The sequence below is a fragment of the Perna viridis genome, chromosome 2 (assembly GCF_037379345.1).
Source record: "Perna viridis isolate PV_CMFRI_1.1 ecotype Kerala chromosome 2, ASM3737934v1, whole genome shotgun sequence".
In the NCBI taxonomy this organism is placed as follows: Eukaryota; Metazoa; Mollusca; class Bivalvia; order Mytilida; family Mytilidae; genus Perna; species Perna viridis.
This window is the reverse complement of record NC_142446.1, coordinates 25,524,947-25,551,924: the sequence shown is the minus strand read 5'-3', so window position 1 is coordinate 25,551,924 and position 26,978 is coordinate 25,524,947. Positions and strand designations below refer to the sequence as shown.

The window sequence follows — 26,978 nt, the reverse complement described above, 5'->3', positions numbered from 1 at the left end:
AAGTCTTCCTTTTGTGGTATGGCAACTTGTGGTACAGTTTCATAAAATCTATACACTTACTTACATGATTATTGTTCAGGAACAAAATGTCTACAAACCACAACAATGATGAAAAAAGCATGATACTATTAAACAGACATAAAAGTTCATGGGGTCGTATTAAATCTGTATGTAATATTCACTTAAGCTTTTGATGCAAGTACAGTAAACATTTATTTTTGCATTGTACTTTCTTTTGCAGAGAACAGGAAAGCATGCAAAAAAGTACCCATAAAATTAATTTTGAATGCAAAAATTGATTGTACAGAATCTCTCAAAATTAGCAATTATGAAAATGAAAACATTAACAGTCTATAACTCTACATGATATTACAGACTATTTTACTTCACAAGTATTCCTCAAGTTTTATTGTCTGTAGATATCTCAAGACTAGAAATTTAATGAAATCATATTGACAATGCAATTTTATAATCCAAAGTACGTGGCTGGGCCTCAAATCAGGCATGCTAGACTTGCATTCAAAATGTGTCTGTGACAGGATTACTGTTATAATCAATCATTATTTTTTGAGATAGTAGATAAAGATTGTTCTAAAATGTGAGCATCTTGCCAGGGGTCTAGTAATCAAAGTTGTCTTTGAATCTGTAGGTCGAAAAAAAAAAAAAAAAAAAAAAAATAAAATGTATACAGCAGAATTACAAAATTTGTGTAACTTTCATTACCACCAAGGGTCCAGAAATTTTGACAGCCCATGTCAGTCATTTTATCAAACCAGCAGAACTTTTTTTGTAGTAATTTAAAGATAAATACTGGAATTTGTGTTATTCCATCACATACTCTGTCTTTTACAAAACATCTGAACAAGTGAACGAGTTCGGTTTTGATCACATGTGGACGTTCTAACATGTAAACAAACATTGTATCTCTCTGTCTCTCTGATTTTTTCATTACATCAAACAGCCAAAAACTTTTGAATGATGAAAAAAATGTTGATTATTTAGAAAAGAAAATCACAAATACATTTTGCATATTGATTTAAATGGGTTGTTGACTTATGTGTTAAAAAGATTCAATTGATGAATTAATAATTACAAACTACAACTGATTCGTATTTTCAGCATGTGCTTTTGTTACCACTGAAAGATAGGCGGGAAAATGATGGATTTGTAAATCTTTTTCTTAATTAAATCAAGTAATAAATTAATTTCCAATGAACAATTAGGAGACAGGATGTCTATACACTAACAAAAACCACGCAGGCTGTAATTTATAAGGGTTGGCACTTTATTATATCTGTTATTGGAAAATGGTCATTGGTCATTTGCAAAATTTGTTTGCCAATGACCAGCATTTTTTACCCTTTCCAGACCCTTGATCACCACATCAAATCTTTATTTATAATAAAATACCAAATATTTGATACAATAATTTAAAATCACTTTGGCAAAAAAAGTGTTAAAACCAACCTGTGTCTGGCCTCTTTGAAACATGGCTGACCCATGTAATGGTTTAAACAAGTTAACACCACAACTTATTGGCCTTAACTGCTTCAAATTTCTTCCATCACATCTGAAATAAACCAGAACAGTGAGCAGGCTAACTAAACAACATCCCCACTTCCACTGATGTAAACTCTCCAGTAAGATTATATCCCCTTCAAAGCATCTTCCTAAATATGCATAAAAAAATTAACCTTAATTCCATTTACTGGTTTAAATTACACTCGCTAAATACAAAGACAGACATTTGAATCATTATTCCCAATTTAATAGGGGAGTAACGATCCTCTGTTGCAGCGGTGCATCACAATCTCTTAAATTACTATCTGGAAATCGATACAGGGTTGTTTTCACGATTCTGATCAGATTTTTCACTTAGCAAAATGTGAAGTCAAAAATGGAGTAATGAAGCTAAAAATTTTCTCTATCACAAATTAACTTATCTGCTGTGTTAAGCACTTTATGTTTGCTTAAATTGTAAGGATAAAGAACAGTAACTACTTATGGAAATGATTATGTGTCATTTTTTAGAAATGGAATTAACATAACACAACCAAAGCATGTCTGTTAAAATTGTGATACAAATTGAATAGTCAGCCAAGAATTGTGATATGTATTGTAATCGTTACACCCCTACCATTTAACTTTGTTTACAGGGAATATAAGGTTTAAGTGATTACTTCGGGAATTAAAAAGAAAATGCTCCTATTTTACATCTTTTGTTAATATTAGGAGAGAGCAACCAGTGTTGTAATTCATAATGTTTTTTTCAAAAACACAATAAACCAATGCAAAATAAAAACAATAATGTAGAAGATGCAATTTTAAATATCATTTTTTTTTCTTATTTGAGCACGTTACATGAAACAAATTTAAAGAAGGTGGCCTTTTTCATTTTTTGAAATTTCAAATTATCTTAATCAATTGTAAGAGAAATATAAATGTAAGTTGCATAGTTTTTTCTGGTCTTAATCAATATATTTTGAGAAACTTAAACAAGTAAACAATTACATGTATCAAAAAAAATACAAGAACATGTGTCTATATTTCTGCTCTTTAACTACATTCTGTATTTCACTTCAGTGTGCTTATTTGGTCATTTTGAATACTTTTAAGTATTTAAAGTCAATTAATTTCACTGTGAAATCTCTCTCAATGCAGTTTATAGACCTAAAAAAAGCGGGCAAAAAATCAAGTTTGAAATTTAACTGTAAAAGGTTCCTATAAATTAATGTTATAGCAAGTTAAAGAAGATTTGTGCAACACAATTATATATCTAAAATAGATTTTAAGGAGGTAGACCTAGGGTAAGGGACACAACTCTTAGAAATCATTGGAACATTCGTATTCATCATTTTACATCAATCTCATGTAAGCATCAAAGGGACTTGGAGTGATTTCATTCAGTTACTGAGAAAAGCTTGAAAGGCTTTGGTGAAATTGAATATGATACAAACATATCACTGATTTCAAGAGTTATGTCCCTTACCCTAGGTCTACCTCCTAAAATTGGGGAATATTTCAGAAGCTTGCTACTTCTACCTCTGCACTTTTTTTTTTACCTTTTATCTGTTGTCAAAATCAAGTCCCTAAAAATTTTTTTTGTGTAAATGTCATAAGCTTCTTGATATGATTCCTTGTTTTTTTCTTCATCTGGTACTAATGCTTAAAATATAAATAAAAATTATTAAAAAAAAAAAGAAGGAATATAACAACAAACACTGGTCTTATGTAAAATAAGTACTAAGTTGTGATCATTAAAGTAGTTTCAGATGCTGATCCAAGGAAAAGCATTCTGGGTGTACACTTCCCCTTAAAGTGGGAGAATCTTTTTTGCATGAAATCTTGATTATTCACAAATTCTATTATCAAAAATTATCTTGCCCTGTTCACTTAGCGTTAAGTTCTATTAATGCACCCCTTAACCATAAATCCTGGATCAGGCCCTGAGTTTTCCATAAAACACTCTGTCCTATTGCTTACACAAATCTTAGAAAACAACAGTAATGAGCCATATCATCCTTCACTAAAATAAACACTATCTGTGTAATGTACAACAGACAACTGTTAATCAGTTCATCAAGTCATTTTAATCAGAGTTGTGATTGATGCTCCATGCAATAAATGATAAAAATTAATATATAATCTATTTTCTAGATATTTTCACTTTTGCCATTTTTTTTTTAAATTAATTTTAGATTCAGTTATTATCTTATATTTTTATACTATTGAAATAATGTTTTAATACTTAATTATGTTTTAATTACATAGTTTGTAATTTTTTTTTGTTCATCTTTTCTTTTTTGGTTTTACAAATTTCTATATCTAAGATACATAATTATGGTTCTGAATAATATTTTAATTTTCATTTTCTTTTGTATAATTTAGGTGTTGATTACTACGTATTTTATATTGTATATCATTTATATGCTGTAAATTAGAGTAAATGTAGTTTAGATTGGTGCTATATAAATATTGTAAATAATAATTATAATAATAAATATCATTTAAATGAATTCCCTATATAAAACCCTTTAAATTTGATTACTGAAATTGTGATAATTATGAGGATTCTGGATTCTGAAAAGTGAACTTATTCATGGGTATCAATTTTTGGTGGTTTAAAAAAAATGATTAGCATTGTATAGTGTAGTCTTAAAAAAATCAATTTTACAGGTACTAATTTTCGAGTTTTCTGTTCATGAAATAGCGATAACCTACCAGACAGACAGATAAACAGACAAAGTGATTCCTATATTACAAATGTTGGGGGGGGGGGGGGGGGTTACAATTAGATCACACTTCTGAAATGACTTAACTTCTATTGTTAATTCAGTTATAAACAATTAATGAAATCTTAAATCAAACAAAATTCATCTATCAACAACAAAAAACTAAGAACAAAAGCACACCATATTGAATGGTTTATATATATGGAATAATTAACTAAATCTAAAATGAATTGATTCTCATCTACACTTGGTTGCATTTACAATAACATGGGTCAACTGTTTCATGTTAATTGTTACTTTAAAGAGATAAGTCAATATTCTACTTACATAACAATTGCTTTATTACTGATGACTTAAGATCTCTCACTGCAATATCTCTGGAAATCTATTAAAGAAAAGAACATTTTGTAATTTGTACGAAATAATGAGAATGGATATGGTGACTACAACCCCATCAGGATGTAAAATGTCAGCTTGAGGCCAGCCATGTATGCATGAACATAAATGATTGTTCTCACAACTTAGTAAATGAATATAGACAGATGTAATGTGGTATGTTCTAGGGGGAAAATCCTTTTTATAAAATTCATCGCGTGTAAAAAAATGGGCCTAGAACACACACAAAAAAATAATAATTTTGATACTGTTATGAATATCAATGTTAATACTATGCAGAATTTGCTTGTATGTAACAGCATGTCATACTTATATTTCTCTTGCAGAGTAAATGGGGAGATCATTTACCTTGTCATGACTTTCATCTTGAAATATAGCAGTTAAGGATGCCTTTGTCAATCTGCAATTATATAAAAAATTACCTTTCATACTTTGATATGATCATAAATTGAAGTTCTTAGTCACGGCAAATCACATAAAGGGATATTTATGGTTCTGTCCCTTACACAAAAGTACTTAATTCTTAAAATAACCAAGAAACATCTGGAGTACAATGCAATGATGAGATCACTACAGACTATTACTACAGACTACCTTAGTTATATATCAGTCATTGAAAGAACCAGACAGGTAATAAAAATCAAGCACATTGAAGGTGTAGGAATATTCTAAGAGGGTTAAAAAAAAAACTAAAACAAGATTTTATGTTTTTTGAAAAAAAAATCATAGAAATGACATTCATTCCATCAACATTTCAGGACCAATCTTCTGAACTCCATTTAAGAATTTCCAAATCTATGACGAGTGATAGAATTAAAATCCTAGAGAGTTTGAAAAGCAAAAACTATTCTGAATGACAATTTCAGACCTGTTTACCCAACTGTAGCCTCATAATGCCCCCACCCCCCCCCTCCAGAAAAATTAGAAAAATTATATGTCATTTCCTGCAATCTGAGAGCATCTACAAGAAAATTAAGAGATTTATGAAGATTGAAATAAACCAACTTTTTCCCAAGAATTGAAAAAAATATTGAATATGGAATAAGCCGTTGAAAACTCTGTCCTCTTCCAGTAAAACAGTTTCCCTCTTTCAAATGAATTATAATCAAGTTCTTCTAAGATAACAAGAGTTCCTTGTGACAGTCAAGATAAAGAATTACAATAGGTGCTTAAATTGACCCTGCTTGAACAGTCTTCCAATACAACATCAACTGGCACTACACAACCAGATCTGTTTCACATTGAGGATGAATCCATTTCGGCTTGTAGAGTGTCACTAAACAGGGTTATAAATGGCACTGAAGGAATGAGGCTTCCCCTAACACAATGATTTACTTAGGCACAGGCAAATGAAATTGATAAACTTTCAGAAGATGGGCAACTTTGGCTTGCTACGGAACAGAGCAAAATCAAAATTTTCAAAATTTGATGTGCAAAATCAACCATGCTGTTTTGATCATGGTCTTCTAAATGCATGCAAAAGTTTGCAGTCAATAAAACACTCAGCTGCTACGGATCCTGGTTAATTATTTTTCTAGATCAGTAATCAGATTTTTTTTCCTGAATTTTACTTCTGACCATCATCTCGCAACCATTTACCAGAAAGTGTATTTTTAATGTTTCTACCGTAAAAAATACGGGAAACCTTACAAGTAAATAGGGCTGCAGTTTATTGTCATATTAGCTGTTTTTTTGGATACATGCATGATTTAAGTTTTTACATTTTTTGCCTCATTCTTTTATAGACTTTCACTTAAAAGGTGCATTCATAGAATGGACAAAAGTAACTAGACTAAGCATCACCATTTCCCTATGTAATGCTTAAAAGCACTATTGTCACAACATTTTTTCCTATCTGTAACAATTTCTACATGCAATCTACATTGAAGTTAAAAGTTATTCCGATACATAATGGATAGTCAATTGTCCAATATGTTTGGTTGTCTACTGATGGTTTATTGCATTGGTTCCAGCATGTTTACTCTGAATGTATTTCATACATGTAACTTAAAGGATGTAATTATCAAAAAAAAAAAAAACTAGAATTTCTTCCAATAAATGTAAAGCAAACAATGAAAAAAATTGATGCAAAACAAAATCAAATATTCATTGAATATCTGTACATACTATACCTTTCAATCGAAGAACTTATATCATCTGTTGGAAGTGTCCTGCATTCAAACTCCCGTTTCTTTTTTCCTGATGTTTCTTGTAAATCACTTATTCTAGATATAATATTTTCTATTTCCAAAATCCCAGACCTGATAGCGTCTTTAAAAAGTTCTTGACTGAAGTCATTTGCATGTGCCTCTATCATAACTGTAAAATCAGATAAAAAAATTAATAACAGATTTACAACAAATATCTGTTAGCAGAGAGTAAAACCTCAAAATAACACAGTATAAAATAACGTAAGCCGAAGAGGGATATATGCTCTACTTGGCATTAGACAAATTCAAAAGAAGAGAAAAGATAGCTAAATTATAATTGATCACTATAACTAAATCAAAACTGGTTGTGGTACTGATAAACAGCTTAACAGACCAACTAAGTAGTCAGAGTAAAGCCCCTCATAAGAATGAGGTACATTCTTACCAACTTTTTCCCCTTTACATCCTGCTATGATTAGATTTAATGGACTCTGTTGCTGTTCCTTTCTTGTAGGATTTATAATTATTTCATTATCCACATATCCAACACGAACTGCACCTAACACAAACAAATTCAAGATAGTAATGGGTATAAACATAGTAACCTGAAAACAACGATTGATTTAAACTACAGATAATATGAAGTTTTGTTAACTTTAAAAATGTTCATGAGCTTGAAAAACTGCTACAGAATACTACTTGAAGAATCATTTGACTTACATCATTTTTACACTGCAGTTCTATAAATAAAATAAAATACTTATATCATGCTGCATGAAGTATATTTTACTTTAAATCTCTATTAAGTATCAGTAACTATCAACTTAAAAAAATTATCAACAAAATCAATTAACTTATACCAATTAAAAACCTTTCTAAGCTCACTATGAATGGTTAACTATAAAACCTTTCTAAGCTCACTATGAATGGTTAACTATAAACCTTTCTAAGCTTCCTATGAATGGTTAACTATAAAACCTTTCTAAGATCACTATGAATGGTTAACTATAAAATCTTTCTAAGCTTCCTATGAATGGTTAACTATAAAACCTTTCTAAGCTCCCTATGAATGGTTAACTATAAAACCTTTCTAAGCTTCCTATGAATGGTTAACTATAAAACCTTTCTAAGCTCCCTATGAATGGTTAACTATAAAACCTTTCTAAGCTCTCTAGGAATGGTTAACTATAAAACCTTTCTAAGCTCTCTATGAATGGTTAACTATAAAACCTTTCTAAGCTCCCTATGAATGGTTAACTATAAAACCTTTCTAAGCTCTCTAGGAATGGTTAACTATAAAACCTTTCTAAGCTCTCTATGAATGGTTAACTATAAAACCTTTCTAAGCTCACTATTAATGGTTAACTATAAGTATATATTCGATTTTTAATGAAAGGGACTGTTAATTTTTAGTAACTAAATACAAAACACACATACCTACAGGTCCATTGAAAGGAATATCAGACAATGCCAAAGCTGCTGAAGCTTAAAAAGAAGCAGGTTATTGTATCATTAGAATACTTGTTATTGAAGTAGAAATCTAAATTAATAATGAAAACATTAAAAATATCTATGTCAAAATGAACAATGCACATCAATGGTCATGTCTTGAATGTTGGAGAATGGGTGTTCAATATCCAACCATATAAGTAATATCAAAGACTTCAATACTGGTTTGTAAACAGAATAATGTGTACGAGTTGGGTGACATACCTACCAGTAGGCAGTTTCTTCTGTGAGCTAGCACATGAATTAACCAGTTTAACATTTTAGAACAGGGTCCGTTTGATTTATCAGCTGTTCTCTTACTGAAATATCTACCATAGGATGTAAACTTACAATCAATCAATCAATTGAAATGAAGAGAGAAACTGACCTTTAAAAATTAAGGTTATGTAATTGGTTAAAAGCATTTATGTATAAAATATAAAGTAGGCTATGTCTTGATTGTCTTATGAATTAAAGGTGAGTTCTATAATGTATAATGCAAACTATATAAAAACAAGAAATGATAACAAACCAGCATTAATACTAAGTACATCTGGGTCATTATCGCCATCTACTGCCATTAGATTACATATCAGCTGTGTTTCCCAGTTAAATCCAGCAGGAAATAAAGGCCGTAATGACCTGTCTAAAGTACAAATTGCAAGCTTTGATTGTGCGAGTAATACCGAACATGCTTTTGTACTTAAGTTGCTGTCTTTCTAAAAATCAGAGGTAGGTGATTCATGCATGTCAAAAACCTACCAAATTTACAACTTTTATTTCTAATTCAAAAAGAGCTACAGACCACATACTGGTACCAGTTCTAATTTGTGTTTTGGTCCTTGCACTTTTGAGATAAAAATTGTACAGATTATGCATAAAATTTACACTTTGCAAGAGTTACTGTTCTTGATTTGGTTGATTTATATGGTAGATGAAGTATAATTTTCTCCAAAACACAGATCTGAATGCAGAAATGTCTATAATTCTGTAAAAATATGATGTATGTAGTCCCAATAAATATTGTTTATTCAATGGGTTTTCTGCACCATGAATCACAGGGATCAGTTCTTCAACATTAAAATATTACATTTGTATTTTGTAAAATGTATGCATATACATTTTACTTTGAAAAACACAATAATGACCAAATTAATTATTTTCAATGTATGCAATTTGATGAAGTTCACAAGTGATGAAATTCTGTATTCTCCAATTATAGCAATGGATCATGCATAAAGCAGCTGGACAATGTATGTGAACATATCATTTACTACATACATGTATGTGATCTAAGGCTTATTGATGAATAAGATTGTATTGACCTCTTACTAGTTAAAACTGAAGTGTGGAAATATAAAGATGGAGCTTGTTCTCTTTGTCAAAGATATGAAATGACATATCATGAAAAAAAAAAGGGTTTTGTATTGATTTATTCATTGTTATTATATAGAAAGCAGTGATTTACCGAATGTTCCCAGTGTAATTTTTTTTTGATAATTCACACTGTGAAATATATTTGGTAATTTCACTCTCGTGCTTCCTCCCGCCAAAACGTCACACCAAGAATATCAATCCGCCGTTCACAAAATTTTAAATTCATGTTGAAAATAACAATGAATAATGGAGGAAATTTATATAATAAATAGCATAATCAATTGGTTAATGTGAATAACCAAAATATGATCACTCGTGCCAAGAACACATTAAGATTTAACATGCCTATATTTTAATGCGTGCGTGGAACTTAATCCACGCACGCATTAAATATAGGCGTTCTTCTGCACTCGTGATCATATTTTGGTTATTCACTCTTTCTAATAAATTATCCTATTATTTAAAAAAAAAATATGAAGTGAGAAAGTTTAGATTGATTCATTATTTATTCTGAATAAAAAAAAAAAAATGCTAATATTTGTAATTCAAAACATAAATAATGACCTCCGATTTAAACTCATGTGGAAAATGGTTTTGTGTATGTAAACATTATCATTTTCAATAAGGAAAATATAAATTAGTAATCCTCAGTGAATCCATTAACGATATAGGAATCACTGAGTTGAGACGTGTTATTCAATGTTTAGGTATGACCTGAGTAACTGTATTATTAATATAAAGAGAATGAATATGGTGAATATGTCATCAACCCCCCATCCAAAAGGAAAATGTCAGCTCAAAGCCACCCAGTGGTCTTCAATAAATGACAAAGACACCTTTACACCAACTTAACAAGATCCTTCTGAAAGAAAAGAGTCAAACTTATATATATATATATATATATATATATATATATATATATTCACCTATCAAAAATCATAGCCAATGTGTTGACTTACCTATTAACCTGCTAGTAAGAATTTCTTTGTCTGAGGCTCCAAGTTCTCTTCTCAGAAAATTTGTTGGTATTCTCCCTGCTGAAGCAGCTTTCTGTCTGTAGTCAACCTGAATAAGAAAATTGTGAAAACAACCTAGAAATAATTCTTAATACATGTATAAGTATTAAGGTTTTAATCTACAAAACTTAAGTCAATATTATGTGAATATTACTCAATAATAAAAATTTAGTTAAGATTTATGCATAAAAATCATCATTTAAAAAAAATATCCCCAGCGTATTTATCCATTTTTATAATTTTAAGGTATTTTTACATGTAAATCTACTAGTTTAAAAGTCTGGTCTTTAAGGAGCAATGTTTAATCTTCAGGAGGGTACCAAAATCCAGCGATAAATTCAAATAGAACCACTTCCTGATTTAATGAGCATTGAATTTTAAACTGTTCAAATTCTTGATTACGACTATCTTTAAAGTGAAATGCCATAAAATTAATATCCAATCATCTAACTATCCATTTCATTATACTTAAATTTGTTATTTATTCCAAACTTGTAACAAACTTGATCAGTATTAGTTTTTCAAATTTTATGTTTTTAGTGCTAACATGAATTTCCTTCCAGAAAATATTTAAAATGCTGTGCAGGATGCAGCTTTATTTACTGCTTGATACAACCCCAGAGGTTAAACCTGTAATGTTGCCAGAAGTGTGAGCACTATATACATTATTCAAACTAGATACAACTCTGAATTTGGATTGTGATGAAATGTTTAAAACATAAGCTACTGACAAAACAAAAGTGGTCAAAGAATTAAACAAGAAAAAAAATTTACAGAATGAAAAATATTGACCACAACGTTAAAATCAGCAGTGAGACAAAACAATAAGCAATTTATACAAAGTTGAAGAAAATGCTTATTTATTTATTATTCATATATGTACTTGAGTTATATAGCCACATTTTATGAAATGCTTCTTAAGCTCCTTCCAGTTATAAACTTTTTCAAGATCCATCAACTAATATTTAAGTTTCTGTATAAAAACAAAGTGGACAACAACAGTGCCGTAACATTATACATTGTACAACTGCAAATGTTTTTGCTGCATAAAAACTGTTCCTCAAAAATTGATGATTTATATTGGGGTCCTTTGAAAGAAAACCTGACTACATACATGTTGTGTCAATTTTTATACAAACACAACATGATAGAGTTTACCTACTGTAAGAGGCATGAAAGAACTGGCAGATGGTGGCTTTGATTTACTGACTGCTGTAACCAGTACAGTTGTGTCTCCTTGCTGTAAGAAAAAACTGTTGTATGTAACAGAGTAAAAAATGAGTATTGAGTCCAGGCCTGGGCACTTAAGAATTACATGTACTTTACCTATTAAAATATTATAAACTTCAACTCCCAAGTTTGAGGATTTTATGAACAAGCTGTTAAGAATACTCATAAACTTGTCTATTTTTTTCAAGTTTTAAAATGTCTGGACAAGGCTTTGAATCCAGCATCCATAAGTCAGACACTGAAGTTTACCAGTAATCAATACAACAAACATTTATAAGTGTTGACAATTTGAAATAAATCCAATTAAACATGTATCTTCCATAGTCCAGTAAAACTGCTTGAATCAAGCACAGAATTTGTGAAGCCTAACAACTTAACATTTTGATTAGAAAAGCAGTGAACACATTCATTGTTTTTTTTTTTCTAAATTTAAGTCTCAATCTTATCAGGTTAAGACTTTGGTCCAGGTGAGCTTAAGCCATCACTTAGTATCCATCATAATCTATCATGTGTTGTCCTCCATTTACTTTTTACCAAAATATTCTCTTCTAAAACCATAGATCTGGTGAAGCTCATTTTTTGTCACCATCATCTTTGATAAATTAAAAAGTAGTTACAAAATAGTTTGTACAGTATGTCATGTTTCTATGCAAAACAAAATGGCTCCGATGGCTGTAAATAGAAGTTAAAGTGAATTGCATTTACTTTCTGCTTTATGTTAACAAATGAAATCAAGTTGAGTAAATAAGACTCTTAGGAGACTCTTGTAAATGTACATGTATCAAGTATACAAAAAATACTTGTCAATAACTTACCTTAGCAACTGCAGATCCATCAGCAAACCTTGCAAACTGACCAGTACTAATTTCTAACGGCCTTTAAGATAACAAATGTAAATGTATTATTATTACAAGAATACAATGTAAGCTTAGTATGTACAGTGATCATTTGAAAAATTTTCAGAAACCCTTTACACTCTACTATTTCCAGCAAGAGTGGACATTCACACTGACTAAAATATGAAAAGTTCAGTAAAACTAATTTTTAGTCAGTGACACTGACTATAGCAAACTTGGCTTAAAAGAGACTGGAAGACAAAATGATTTAAAGTACGTGGACAACTAAAAATATCCAGATTTCAGAAGATATTTTTGTTGGTCACATGACTAAGTAGGATAATTAATCAAATCCAATCTCTTCAAGTGTAAAATACACAGTGTATGCCTATAATTCAACTTCATTATACATGTAGCAGCAAAAATTAAATCATTCATCACATTTAATAACGTTCTTATCATGGTGTAAGGCCCTTAAGAGTATTTTTAGATAAGGGGCTATATATGTTTTTAATAAAGTTGCTGTCCTGTCTCTCTGTATAGGAGCTGCCATCACAAAATCTTACCAATGTACAGACAGACGCCTTCCAGTAATACTGCTAGGCTTATTACAAGTACCTCTGAAAAAAAGGCTGTTTCCCCTTTAAACTTCCCAATTTTTCCCCAAAGATGGCACAAAATTGGTCCCAATCAGATAAATTATTTCCTAATTGGTAGTCAAAGTGTAGGATACTGTGTTTATGGTTATTATTACACTGATTAACTGTATATGTTTTTTAGTAATCTTCAATAAGATTGATAATTTCAACTACAAATTTTTCAAAAGGTTTTGAACTGTTGTTCAAGATTTCCAAATTTTAAAAAAATTACTAACAGAAGAGGATGATTTTATTTCCAAATTATAGGGCCCATATGAGGCATAGTTGACAGTACTAAACAAAATACACATAACTTAATGCAACACACAAAATACAAGTCATTAAAATTTGGAATGATTACAAGGACAAATTTGTTATAAAACCAGGAATACATCCTGGTAATGCACAGACTTAGTCCGTATGCCTCAAATTCAGAATACAATTATCATAAAACCAATGTTACTAAAGTGCAAGTGGTACCAAAGGACAATGCTTGAGGCATAATTTCAATGTTTCTTTTATATTATTTTATTGAATTAATATCTACATGTACATGTATTTATTTATATAAAATTTGATGTACAGTTGAACTTCACTCGCTCAAACTTGGATGGCTCGAACACCTGGGATTTCTTGAACACAATTCAAAGAACCAAATTTTCTCTTATATAATTCAGTATAAATAACCTTGGGTTTCTTGATTACTTGTACGCATCAGTCAGTCCACACAGTAAAAAATCTTAAGAGAAGTATCCTCACAGACTCGAATGGTAAGCCATTTTGTCAGCTTGGTCAAGAAAAGGTGTGAAAAACTGAAGCCCTATCATTAATCAAAGTGTCATTTATAATAATTACAGGTAATATTTGAGTCATCACTACTTAGGTAAGTATAATCTTACACTGAACTGATTGAAGTTTGAGAATGTTCCAAAACCGGCATACTTAAAGCATCAAAGAAAATTATGTGAAAATATATCAATAACCCACAAACTCAAACCTTGAAAACGTTTGTTTGAAGCAAACAAAGAATTTTTTGTTTACGTCTACACCAACAAAACCTCTTTTTAATGCAAATGAAAAGTATTCCAAAAACTAACAAAACTTCTTAGGTAGTTAGCAATTTCTAACAAAAAAGTAGAACTCAGACTGGCAACGAAAAAAGTATGTAAATCTTTGAACTTCAAAAACTTGAACACATTTGAATGGTCCCTTGGAGTTTGAGCTACCAAGGTCCAACTATAGTTTATGTCATGCATAATTATGCATACAATATACATGTACATATGACTTTGAAATTATCATGTCATCTTGTACCACATGAAAAATGTTAAAAAAAATGACAGCAAAACTTCTTATATTTTACTTTCCATGATCAAATTAGATAAAGAGGCTAAAATTTCCACGTAATAACAGTTCAAAACAGAATAATTTTTTATCCTGGTTTAATCTACTGAAGTTTGAACATATCTTACTAATTATGTTTTGCAAGGATATCTTTAAAGTAGGAGCAGTTGTACATGAGAATAGAAAGTGTTTTTGATCATTGTCAAGAATATATCACAATGGACAATTGTTACCAATATTACTACATAACATCATTATTGTAAAACGTCTAACTACTGTAACGTCATATTGTATACATATGTTGAAACTGAATACAAGTTGAATCAAGCGAACGTCTCATTATACTGAAAGTGAAGTACTAACCAACCCAATCCCAGATGATCACCAATCTCAGAGGATGTACACCTGAGGCTCAAGCTCATATTTTCCATACTAAAAGAGCCAACAATATCACTGCCTAAAATTACCATGTCCCTCGTTGTTTTGCCGCGGGAGACTACTTTGCCTACCTTTAAAGATGGATAACAATTTAAATTAGAGGATTACCGACTTGACCTATGTCTTTGACTACGGTAATCCAAATAAGAATATCATCTTGGAAGGCTTGCTCATTTTGCTTGGTAACCTCCCTGTGCCATAAAATGCCCCAGCCATCGACTGACGACTGTGTCTAAGCTTAAGGTTTTCTACAATACAGACTACGAAGTAAAATAAAAATAATATATACCTTTTTCCAATATTGATGCTAGTATGATAGTTGGCTTTGCCGATATCGAAACTATTTTTAAGAACTATATTGCACCCCTGAATGATGCGTTTCAAGTGTCTGCGTTGCAATAAAAATTGATATTTTACTGCCCATGTTCTATTGAAGGGCGCAGCCATATTTGTTCTCTATAAAGATATGAAAATACCCGAGCTTTTCCGATATGGAACTGGTTCCAGGTATTTTCTGTCGTTTTCCTGATATCGATGGTGAGTTCCGAAACGTTCCGCATTTTGGCGCTGCTCTTGAACTTCACAGTCAAATTGCTTCATCCATATCATTGTAAATCCGTAGTTTAGAGGTTTATACAGTATTTAATGATAAGACTTTAAGCACCTGCAAATGAACTAAGCAAGAAATCTACATTAATTATAGGTATACGCGATTTAACCAAGTGCCGATATAGCTAGAATATTCATTCACACCGAGTTCGCCAATCTCATTAGTATAATAGTAATGTCATTTTCAGTAATCTGCATCCATTAGTGGCATTACGTGTCAAATTGATTGGCAAATGAACAACATATTAACTAATTAACAATTTTATGATAATAATCCCTATTTTTCAAACTTAATTTTGGTTCTGTAAAATGTTTCATTTGATGAAATAGTTCATATTTTGTCTGTAAATTTATTTTTCAGTTACTTAATAAATTTATTAGTTGTGATTTTTAAATGTAGTCTAATATGGAGTAGGCATTGACTACATCAGCGAGCACTGTGAGCTTTACTATATATGTACCGTCTGTGCGAGACTCATTAAAATAATAATGGACATTACAAAGAGGGGGGAGGGCAACCTGGATGAAAATTTTTGCTTCGCAAGTGCAATATTTTTATTTATATTTAACCAGCAAGCAAAATTTATATTTCTATTTGAATATATATCTTGTTAATTAATGGTTTTTTTTTTTCAGTAAATGAATAACTTGAACAATTTTTTCCCCAAAATTCCAACCCCATAACCCTCTTTCCCCTTGCTCTCAAAATGGTCAATAACTTTATAGCACTTCACAATGCTTTACATTTTTTATTCCTTAAGGGCATCTCTAGCAACATCCATTTTAGTTTTGGCCTGTCAGATCAATCTGTACAGATACCGGAAATATTACATTTCTCTATGGATGGTGGGAATATTTTACACATATGTGATGAAAACAAAATTCAGACAACAGCTGCAAATTCCAAACATGAAAATGATTGCCTTTCCTGTTATAAAAGCTATGCTTTGATTTTGATAAAATAATCGGAGTTATATTTTATTCCGAGGTGGGTTAGGTTCTTGACAACAGCAACAGTGGAACAGCGGAGATACATGTACATACATGCACATGATTTTTCCCGAAGTTTTTACAAACAAAACATTTACTTCTTTAAATGAGTAAAATAAATTAGAAAAGACTTGAAAACTATCATAAAAGATGAATCTATTTTTACTGAAACGTAATCTTAACCTATATTTTTTTTATTTGTATGACAAGGAAATGATGAATTTTCTCCTTAAAGACAGTCACTTTTTGTTACTTCCGGGACATGACTTTTTTTTTCGTTAGTATATAGGGGAACCTTAAAGGAAATTTGGAATGTACACGTAATAACGGTAGAGCTCACACCGCTTCGCGGCACTTGTTACTATTTTCCTATTTGATTGTTATTTAAATTTTGTTTTTATATAGGTTACTAAATATTTCACTGTGTAATATATTTCAATTATTTCCTCTGACAATAAGGTTCTATTTGAAGTAAGGGAACCAACAGATTTTTTCAAATATTAGATCTATTGAAAATAAAAAAAATATGATAATATAAAGTTTATGCCCCATGCTACTTAATGGATTTTTTACCTACCAAAACTGAATCAGATGACATAACCAAGAACTCTCCTATTGGATTACGCAAATATGTATTTACTGTAAATTGTGAGTAATTGACTGTATCCAAAAAACAAATAATTTGAACAAAAAAACAAAGACTGTAGGATACATGAATTCACACATACTATGGACATCATTTTGTTCTGCTCCCCCAGAATAATTTGTCTTTTTGCCTTGTTTGACACAGCCTCAAAACAGTCATTTCTTTTCTAAATTTACTGTGAATAATTCCAAATTTTTGATATTCTGTATGATTTTTTTCCTGCTCTGTCTCAACTATAGCAACTTATTATATACTTTGTTGAATTTCTAGAGAACAATGCCATGGGATTTGATTGCAACAGACTTTGGTGGAGAAGAGACCATCAATTTTGGACCAAGGCAGGAAAGTGGTTCAGCTTTGTACCAAGTTGAAACACTTGCAACTATATCTTCAAGTGATAAGGTATTCTCATTCTCCTCTACAGACCTATGTGTATAACCGCTTCCTTATTTAAGGTGTATTACTCCTCTAGCTTAAAGGCTCTGCTACACAGGATGTGAAAAAACTAATAGGGTACTACTCATTTCAAATCATCAAAATGCTCCTGTGTACTGTACTAATTTACACAAAGGGGCGAAGTTTAGCACTGAGTGTGACTGAAGTGTAAAATTATGAAATAGTTAATATAACCTCTGCACAGAAGATTGGGTGATACTCTGAAATGTAATGAAAATGGCTTTAACCTGCTTCGTTTTTATAAATAGTAAAATGGCAATGAAAGTTTCTAATGATGTTTCATTCTTTAAGCAAAAATTGTTGAATATCATATTCCTTTCTATATATTAAAATGTTACAGGATATTATCTTTAAAGCTGTACCACTTAACTGTTCAGATAAAAAAAATATAAACAGTTGAAGTTTTATAGCTTAAGTTTGGTGTTTTCATTGCTAGGAGAACCTCATACCCTGTACAGATGTGATTGTACAAGGTGATCTTGCCTGTATAGCTGTCCAAGAACATTTGTTTATATTTAAAGATTGTCAACAAACTGCATCACAAGGAATAGGTTGGTATTTTAAGTCCCTCATTATTGAAAGTTTAAACCACTTAGTATGGCCTTTGTGATATATTTACCAAGTGCTAAAATGTAATCCAATTCAACTGAAGCTCAAATATGATCAGTGATGCTTCTTAGCATAAATATCATGATAGGATAATGTTTTCTATCGCATGTTGTGATTGGAATTATAAAGGACCACATGCCATTTATCACATTCCTGTTGAAAGTATCCCATCTGAATCAGAATATTTTACAAAGAATGTAAACGAATAGCCCATAGAAATTCTTAGTATTGTTAAAGTGACCTTTTCTAAAAATTTTAAGCCTATCACTGCTGCATGTGGTGTTCATTTAAATGTGTTCAATAGGGTTTGTATGTCTGCTTCTAGTTTCAGTTTCCCTACCAGAATTTTCAGTGTAGAAGGTATTAAAATCCGAAGACTGATCTACATTTCATTGTTTACATTCAGGATCTCAAAGGGGTGTGTTACAACAAAATCTTCTTTTGTTTTTCTTCACATTTTTATCATGTAAAATATATATTTATCAGTATTTTTAAATAGAAAGATGTTTTACTTTTAGTTATGAACACAACGCTGTAAATGACAAAGTTTCCATGCATTTGATTGGTAGGTTAGGACCCATTCTCATTAAACCATCGAGTCACATGACTTAAATACCCAATGTAAGATTGAGCCTAATGAAAACAAACAGAAAGTGATATTAAGTGGCAGTGTAATGCTTGTTGCACAAATAAATATAGTGTTCCATTTTTGTGAACAGGGAACCAGATAGACTGTATAGAATGGAGTCTTGATGGATCTATGTTGATTGTTGGTGACAGCTCAGGGAGACTCTCACTGCTAGATACTGACACTGCTGAAATACTGTTCTCCTTAGTATGTAGTAGATAGTGCTTTTGAAAAAAAAATATCAGGACATGTCCAATAGAATATAAACATGTGCTGTTACTCGAAAAGTATTAAAGCAATATTATTCAAACTTTGCACAGGGATTATATGCATATTGAAGATGTGCACCTCTGATAATGATGAAATTTAATTAATGTTTTTTTTCTACAATTTGAGCATGCTGAACTTAGCCATTTTTTGTCACTTTATCTTGTGAACAGCAGCTATTTTGTGTAATCTGTAATTACAAAAGTATTTAAGCCAATATTATTAAATTTTGTACAGTGATTATACATAATGAAGATGTACTCCTTATATTACAGAGAAGTTTGATAGTTTTTTTCTGACATTTTGAGCATGTTAAATTCACAATTTTTTCAGCTTTTAGCAGTATACGCTGAAGCTGCATTGATTTTCCTTTAAGATAAGAAAAAGGATTCAATCTAGCATTTGATATTGCAGTAAACAGCCGAGACCGTTTACAATTGCAATAAGTCAATCACACATGGAAATCTGTGTAACCTACGATGCAGTTTCTTTTAACTTGATAAATATTTATATACATATTGAAGACACTTATCTGCTTACAAATATATGACTGTGATACAGGTCCAGACAAGTATTGGTCTTGTTTTTTTACCTAATCAACTAAGGTTCCTATTGAAAATTTAGATGCTGTTTAATTATTTCAGAAAGTTGTTCCAGATGGATGTAGTTTGAAGACATTTAAAAGAATTTTGTACAACTTAAAATCAAATGGTATAAAAGATAATCATTTATTCTGAACAATACATATAACATGTTATTCATATGAGTAGTTGTTTATCATGTTTCTCCAATTGTGACAGTTAAACTTGAACTTTGCGGCTATACCAAGATATTTCAGTGTTTCAATTTTCAGCAGTCATAAGCTGTTTGCAGAGTAAGATCCCTATTCTCAAACAATTCCTAAAATAGGATCCTCACAGCTAAAACATGTTCATATCCATGGAAAACCCCCTTGAATATCTTACTAGAGCATACTACCAGACACAGAAATTGGTGTGAATAACAACTTTTGTTTTCTTCACTGGTTAAAGCTGTAGTCAAAAGTATGATGTCTGAACAGATTGTACTTGCAAAAAATACAAGTTAAGTCCTACTGTTAACCAAAGTCAAATGATCAGCAACATTGAACATGTCACTTATTTATGGGAGAAATCTATATCTATTTCTGATTAAGAAAAGAAATAACAAAGTAAGATAATGAAATCTGTCCTGGATGGTTAATAATTTTCCTCATACTTAATTAATATTTTTTTGGTGGCTAAAATGTCTATATTTATTGGAAGATACTGTCTTCTGCTTAGTCAGGGTTTTCCTTTAACCCTAGCACTCCAACAATAAATATAGTAATATTAGTTCAAAATTTTGCAATAAGGTAATGGGAAACTTTTTTTTTTGTGATGATTTTTATACGGTAAATGTTTTCAGAGTTCGTATTGTGTTAGAAATGTCTGCCAAAATTTTTATAAATTCTGATGAAAATATGATTTTTATCATAATCCTATAGAAATCAAATGTACTTGACATTTGAATTGAAACATGATATTATGTGTCAGAAGTTTTTTTTTCAACATGCCCTAGATATTTCACATATAGTCAATAAAATCTATGATATGACATTGACTAATGTTATTAAGATTGCTTTGATTTTAACAAATATTTAATATTAAGTGTAGTTTAACATGATGTATTTCAGGGAGTACAAATTTAATAGTATTAGCTGCTAGTGGGCAAATGTTGGTCCTCCAGGATGTATCACCAGATATGTTTACTCTAGGTATGTGTCTATACGACCAAATTACAGGGTACATATTCTATCATAATTCATGCTGTTACCAAAATGTTATCTTTAGAATAGAAGCATAGCAGGATATGCATAATCCATGTTTACTACTATTGTCACAAGGAATTACCTTTCTTGTTGACTTGGATATTTTTTCCTCAAATTTTTATATAAATATATAGCTGTGTAATATGTACATAGTTTATTGCCCCACATTGTACAGAAGTATTTAATTTTCCATTAGATGCCCTATTTAGCTCACCTGTACTGAAAGTTAACGTGAGCTACTGCATCCTGGAAACTTATTGTTTTTACTTGAAGAATGCTGATCAAGCATCCAACATGGCCACCACTTACATTTTTTTGAACAAAGGGTGTGAGTTGTGAATATCAAAATATATCTCTTAAATTATATAAAAAAATACTGATCAAAATGTAATTGTTGTTCTTAATTTGAAGAGCTTTAATATGGAAGTCTATCGGGTCACATTTGTATGTTAACTTCTTGAAAGAGTTAATGCCCTTTAAAGGCCAGACAATTGCAATTTTGAAGTTCAAATTTTTTTTATGTTGAAATGGTCTTTATGACTAGGCATACAATAGACCCAATATAGTTCATGTAGATTTGAGCTTATATCTTGAAAACAATGATAGACAAAATGAAACTCTATTGATGAAATAATGTAATTATCCTAATGACCAACCATACAACATATACATGATTATGCAGCTAGCACTTACTTGAGTTATTTCCCATTATGGGACAACAGCTGAATACTTGTGCAAATTTGGCCTTTAAAAGGCTTCAGTTTTGGAAATGGTCTTCATATTGGTTTATAGTTATATCCCAACAGGTAACACATTAGGCTTCAATTATATCATTTTGGCAGAGTAATGACCTTTTGGACTGTTTCTACATATGACAAAAACTGGATGTCGAAAATCTATTGCTATTTGAAGTCTAGTTAAAAGTGCATTTTTTTGAAGTAAAGAAGTATTTGTTTTTTTCCCTATTTTATCAACATGAGAAGCAAGGTGGACTCAGGTCTCACTAACCACTTCCGGGTCAAATGGCCACCCCACTATGTAGTACCAAAAACACACTGAACCTAGACATATGCATTGTAAGTGCATTATTTGTGTGTATTATAATTAAAAGTAGTCAAAATAAAGCTGAGAATGTGTACTTTAAAATCATATATGAAATTAACTACAAAAGTGTATGAATATTGTTTACATGTGTGAGTAATTTGCCTCCATGCTGTCAGTTAGCAGAACAGGTAAAAATGTGGATTTTCAGTATTATTTATTCAAGTAAATTTTGTGAAGAATTTCTACTATCATCGTACCATTAGCATAATGATTTTGGAAGCCTTATTTTCCAAGCTTTGCAACGGGATGCAGCTTTAAGATGTCATTTGTCCTGGGAATTCACACTGAGACTTTTTTAACATGTAAAGTAATGGAAACGTTGGAAGTGGTTAGTGAGACCTCACATGGTAACAGTGCTATGGCTAGATACCATCTAGTTTAGTCATATAGGTACTCTATTTTCGTGTATGGAGACTTATTGTTTACTTTCTATCAGACTGAAAACAAAATTGAAGGTAGCCAAGGGGTATATTTGTATTGATAACTGTTAAGTATTTCAACCATAAAATATCTATTTATGCCATGCTCTATGAAATATATTATAGATGAAGGAAGAATAGCTGCTACTTTAAAGGAGAAACTTATACAGACACATGCTGATGATTTCCATACTGAGGGTGTCTGTGATGTTGTCTGTTATGAGGACAATTTTGTCACTTTGGTAAAGTAATTTGACAGACACTTCGAAAAGTCCTCCATACTTTTAATGATGCTGAATCAATGTGCTAAACATTTTGAGATATAAGCTATGTTGTTGTTTTTAATGTTAAGCTATTTAGTCTAAGTTATAAATATTGAACCACTAAAGTCCTTTCACTGTAAGGTTTTGATGGTCAATATTCCACTTTTTTAGTTAGAGTTTTTTTCTATGATAGAATCAGTTGGAATGATATCTCCCCCACTTTGGTGGGGAGACACATTGTTTTTGGCTTGTCCTTCTTTCTATGTCCGTCACAAGGTTTGTCAGCACCACTCCCAAACTACTGAACCAAACTTTACAAAACTTGGTATGTAGCAAGAACATCATGTAGTTGTGCATATTACCAGGAAATTTTGATTCCCCATTTTTTGTTTGAACTTAGAAATTGGCCAAAAATCCTCATAAATTGCATTGTTAGTATAACTCCTCAGAAACTATTAAGGCAAATTTTGTGAAACATGGAATGTGACAAGAACATCATATGTAATTGTGCATATTACCAGGAAATTTTTATCTCTTTTTTTTTTTGTAGGAGTTATGCCCCTTTGAACTTAGAAATTTGTCAAAAATCCTCATAGTTACCCTGATAGTTCAAATTTATTACAGTTATCATGATATGACATACATAACTAGATCTTCAGCAACTTCATTAAAAAAAATTATTAAGGTATTACAATAATTGTTAAGAGGCCTTTGCAATATCCAAAAACTATATTATGATATAACTTACCGATATAAATTCATACTGAAAGTAATCTAAAATTTGGAAAACATTTCTTTACCTGCATAGCTTTCATTCCTGCTGTGAACAGTTTGTGGGATGGGGAGACATATGTTTTTGCAGACAAAAATGAACTTTAATCCTATATTAAGCTCATTCAAGGAGCCATAGTTACATAGTGACTTTGAATAGTCATACTTAAACCATTTAAGTATCATTGTATTATATTTGTATGTTAAGGGATGTGGCGATATTGCTGTTGGTGTATGGGTGATAGAGAATGGAGAACTAGTCTTAGATGATGAGGTGCCTAGCTCCGTTTTCAGTGGTAAGTTTGACATTTGAAATTTAATGGCTTTCCGGGTGATAAAATAGCTTTAACAAAACATCAACCTCTTCATATGCAATTAACTGAAGCATACATTAAATGTGATTTCAGCAGTCCATGCCAAGACTTAAGAGTATGCAAGGATGGTTAAGACACCCATCATCTGTAGATTCCATTATTTTCATGGTTAGAGAAAAAAGGGTATTTGTTGTACATGGTACAGTGTAAAAAAATAATTTATGATGAAGTTGTCTGCATTCCGGGTATTGTTATTGCCAAATGAAATAAGTTAGACATGTCACAACACTGCCCTTTTAAACCCCTGCTTCAAAGTATAGGGGGTATTCTGTTTTTCTGTGTTTCTATGTTTCTGTAGCACTTTTTTCTTTGGCTTCCTATGTCACTTGACCAAGACAGAGATTAAAAAGAGGAAACATTCATTCATTGAAATAATTGTTTGTTTGAACCTTAATTCTGTGGTTCAACAATATCTAAGAAATCCAAGAGAATAAAAGCATAAAAAAATACACAGTATGATTAATTCATGAGGGATCAATTTCACTGATAATGAGAAAACAATTTATGTTGCAAAAAATGTTCCCTCTTGGAATGTTAAAAAATCTGAGTTAGCTGAATGTCTCTTTTAATGGATTTTTTGTAATTATAATATGTACTTTAAGTAAACCTGAGGTCACAATAATGGGCTTTATTTGTTCCAGGCTACCCATGGAAAAATGATGAAAATTTGTGCGTAATGAATAATATTAAAACAACAGTATTTACTGATACTACTTGTTTAAATTATTTATCAAATTGTTGGTTTCATTTTTTCATTGAAAACATTCTTTATAGGAGGTGGAATCCTACAAGGCAGGGTATCTTCAGATGGGAAACATATGTTTGTTTTGACTGACAAGGTAAATCACCATAAATCTAAGGATAAATTCCATACTGATTGCGGATTCATTGTATTCTCTTTTTAGCACTGGTACAAAGTACCTATGCAAAATTGTGCTGATATTTTAGGACTTTCTTGTTCAGTTTTGTGTTAATGTTTTATTGTTTTCGATCCTAATATTTTCATTTTAAAAATATGTATCTTACTCATAACAATAATCTGAAAAAATGTGAGTAGAACAATTTATGCAATGTTCCATCATTTTCTAAAAATGTGACTTTTTATTGCAATTCAATCAATCATTATGAAAAGTTTGTTGTTATCAATGTAGGATTTATTTCTCAATAACTCAAAAATTACAATTTGGACATTTAAGGAAGGACGTTTTATTTTTTGGTCTGTGAGGAAATAACCTTAGTCATGTTGTGCACACTGAATAACCTTTAAGTGTGCACCACAGGCATTGAGGTTGTTTTAAATAGACAGAAAAAATATAACAGTCATTCTTAAAAATTTTAGTATTGAAATTTAAGGAGTTAATCAGCATAAAAGGATGACGATGTCACAGTTGCAATACAAAATTTGGTCTATGAGTTGATGGACAAAATTTTTTATCCAGTCAGAAAGTGTGTTGTATCTGAAGTTGAGTTATTAGCAAATGTTCAACCATCTAGTTACCTGCTGTAAACGTGCTAAATTTCCATTGATAGAGGTATAAATATAGTAAATATTCATGACATGCTATGACAATCTGCCATGAAGAGAAAGCCAGTAGCCATGGGATTGAATAATATTTGTTCAATATAAGATATTTCATTTTTGCATTTCAAAATATGCCAGTTCTTTATTTTGCTGTTCAATTTTTTTTCACATCACTTTAAACAGTGATGGGGGCTAGGGTCAAAATTTAGCACATTTTCTCATGGCTTGTAAACAAGCCATGGAAATGGCCAAAAAAATGCTGCATGACCCTGTGTTTTGAAAGTTGGAAAAGATGACTTGGCTTTTGAACCTTGAAGAGTGATACATAAAACTGCTTGATTTCTAATGGTTTATTCACAAGGGGCATCTCTTAAAATATGGGTTTTCATTGGAAGCAATGGGAGTTTTTTTACTGAATTTATTCCTAGAACTATGTTTCTCATTTGAAAAGATATTTAATATGACAAAAAGAGGAGGAAAAACTGAGTCTTCAAAGTGAGATCTATGCCTAGTAATGATGTTATTGGAAGATTCACTCTAGTTTTAAAACCAAACATTGAAGAGAGTATTTTCTATTTTTAGCATGCAATGGTTTTGTTAAATACCACAACACTGACTGCATTGGATATTTGTACAGATGTCCAGATTGACCAGTTCCAACTGCTTGAAACAAAACCAAACTACAATCAGAGGTAAAAACAGAAAAGTTTGCATGCCTACTTTTGTTTTTAATTGATACATGCATGTCAAATATTTTCAGATGGTAAATTTTTTTTAATGGAGATTATTCAAGTGGTGACAGTACAAAAATACAATGATGGAGGTTTTAAATATTATATAAAATGTACTATAAAAGTAGCATTATTGTTATGTTCTAATTTTTGTTATCTTTACAGTTGACAATCATTGCCAAAAGTAGTACCAGCAAAAATCATTTTGCCAATGCAGACTGCCTAAGACACCTATCAAAACCACAAAATTTAATGATAATGATTTTAAAACAAAAATCTCCCAAATTTTGGCAACTGTGTACAGTAGCCCCTCTCTGAAACAGCTCCCTGAACAAGGCCACCTGTCTTATGCGGCAACATTTCAATTGCATTAATGACTTATAGATAGTGCAAATTTACCCTCATAAACGGCCACCCTCTGATGCAACTGGTTGGCCAGATCTAGCCTCCTATATGCAGCCATGTTCATTGTCAGTATATAAAACATGGGTGTCAGTGTAGATCAAGTTGAACATTTTTCAGTAAAGTTATTCAGTTGAGTAGCCCTTAGATCAGGTGTACAAAATTGTAAACATGTCAAGCATTGGCACCCAAGTGTGAAATTGGTCTGATGATT

At 31.1% G+C, this 26,978-nt stretch overlaps 2 protein-coding genes across 4 annotated transcripts in view; one reads left to right on the top strand and one right to left on the bottom strand.

Moving 5' to 3' along the window:
* LOC148624229 (polyribonucleotide nucleotidyltransferase 1, mitochondrial-like) overlaps positions 1-15,613 on the bottom strand; it is a 29,212-nt gene extending 13,599 nt beyond the window's left edge. The window contains exons 1-12 of the mRNA XM_088566824.1: positions 15,435-15,613; positions 12,705-12,765; positions 11,822-11,899; positions 10,603-10,708; positions 8,799-8,912; positions 8,216-8,263; positions 7,224-7,337; positions 6,761-6,947; positions 4,977-5,028; positions 4,560-4,617; positions 3,063-3,165; positions 1,468-1,570 (exon numbers count right to left, since the gene is read on the bottom strand). Of these exons, the coding sequence (XP_088422950.1) occupies positions 1,468-1,570; positions 3,063-3,165; positions 4,560-4,617; positions 4,977-5,028; positions 6,761-6,947; positions 7,224-7,337; positions 8,216-8,263; positions 8,799-8,912; positions 10,603-10,708; positions 11,822-11,899; positions 12,705-12,765; positions 15,435-15,592 (1,182 nt within the window). The 5' untranslated portion in view covers positions 15,593-15,613. The remainder of the gene's footprint in view (positions 1-1,467; positions 1,571-3,062; positions 3,166-4,559; positions 4,618-4,976; positions 5,029-6,760; positions 6,948-7,223; positions 7,338-8,215; positions 8,264-8,798; positions 8,913-10,602; positions 10,709-11,821; positions 11,900-12,704; positions 12,766-15,434) is intronic.
* An 86-nt stretch (positions 15,614-15,699) lies between these two features.
* The window catches only part of LOC148624228 (kinetochore-associated protein 1-like), a 68,697-nt gene continuing 57,418 nt past the window's right edge, over positions 15,700-26,978 (top strand). For 2 of the 3 annotated variants that reach the window (XM_088566800.1, XM_088566798.1), the window contains exons 1-10: positions 15,707-15,848; positions 17,661-17,792; positions 18,283-18,397; positions 19,175-19,290; positions 19,995-20,061; positions 21,044-21,124; positions 22,828-22,943; positions 23,944-24,031; positions 24,884-24,948; positions 26,214-26,323. In XM_088566800.1, the coding sequence (XP_088422926.1) occupies positions 17,667-17,792; positions 18,283-18,397; positions 19,175-19,290; positions 19,995-20,061; positions 21,044-21,124; positions 22,828-22,943; positions 23,944-24,031; positions 24,884-24,948; positions 26,214-26,323 (884 nt within the window). In that variant the 5' untranslated portion in view covers positions 15,707-15,848; positions 17,661-17,666. Of the gene's footprint in view, positions 15,849-17,660; positions 17,793-18,282; positions 18,398-19,174; positions 19,291-19,994; positions 20,062-21,043; positions 21,125-22,827; positions 22,944-23,943; positions 24,032-24,883; positions 24,949-26,213; positions 26,324-26,978 lie in introns of all 3 variants that reach the window. The other variant, XM_088566799.1, reaches the window with a different exon arrangement.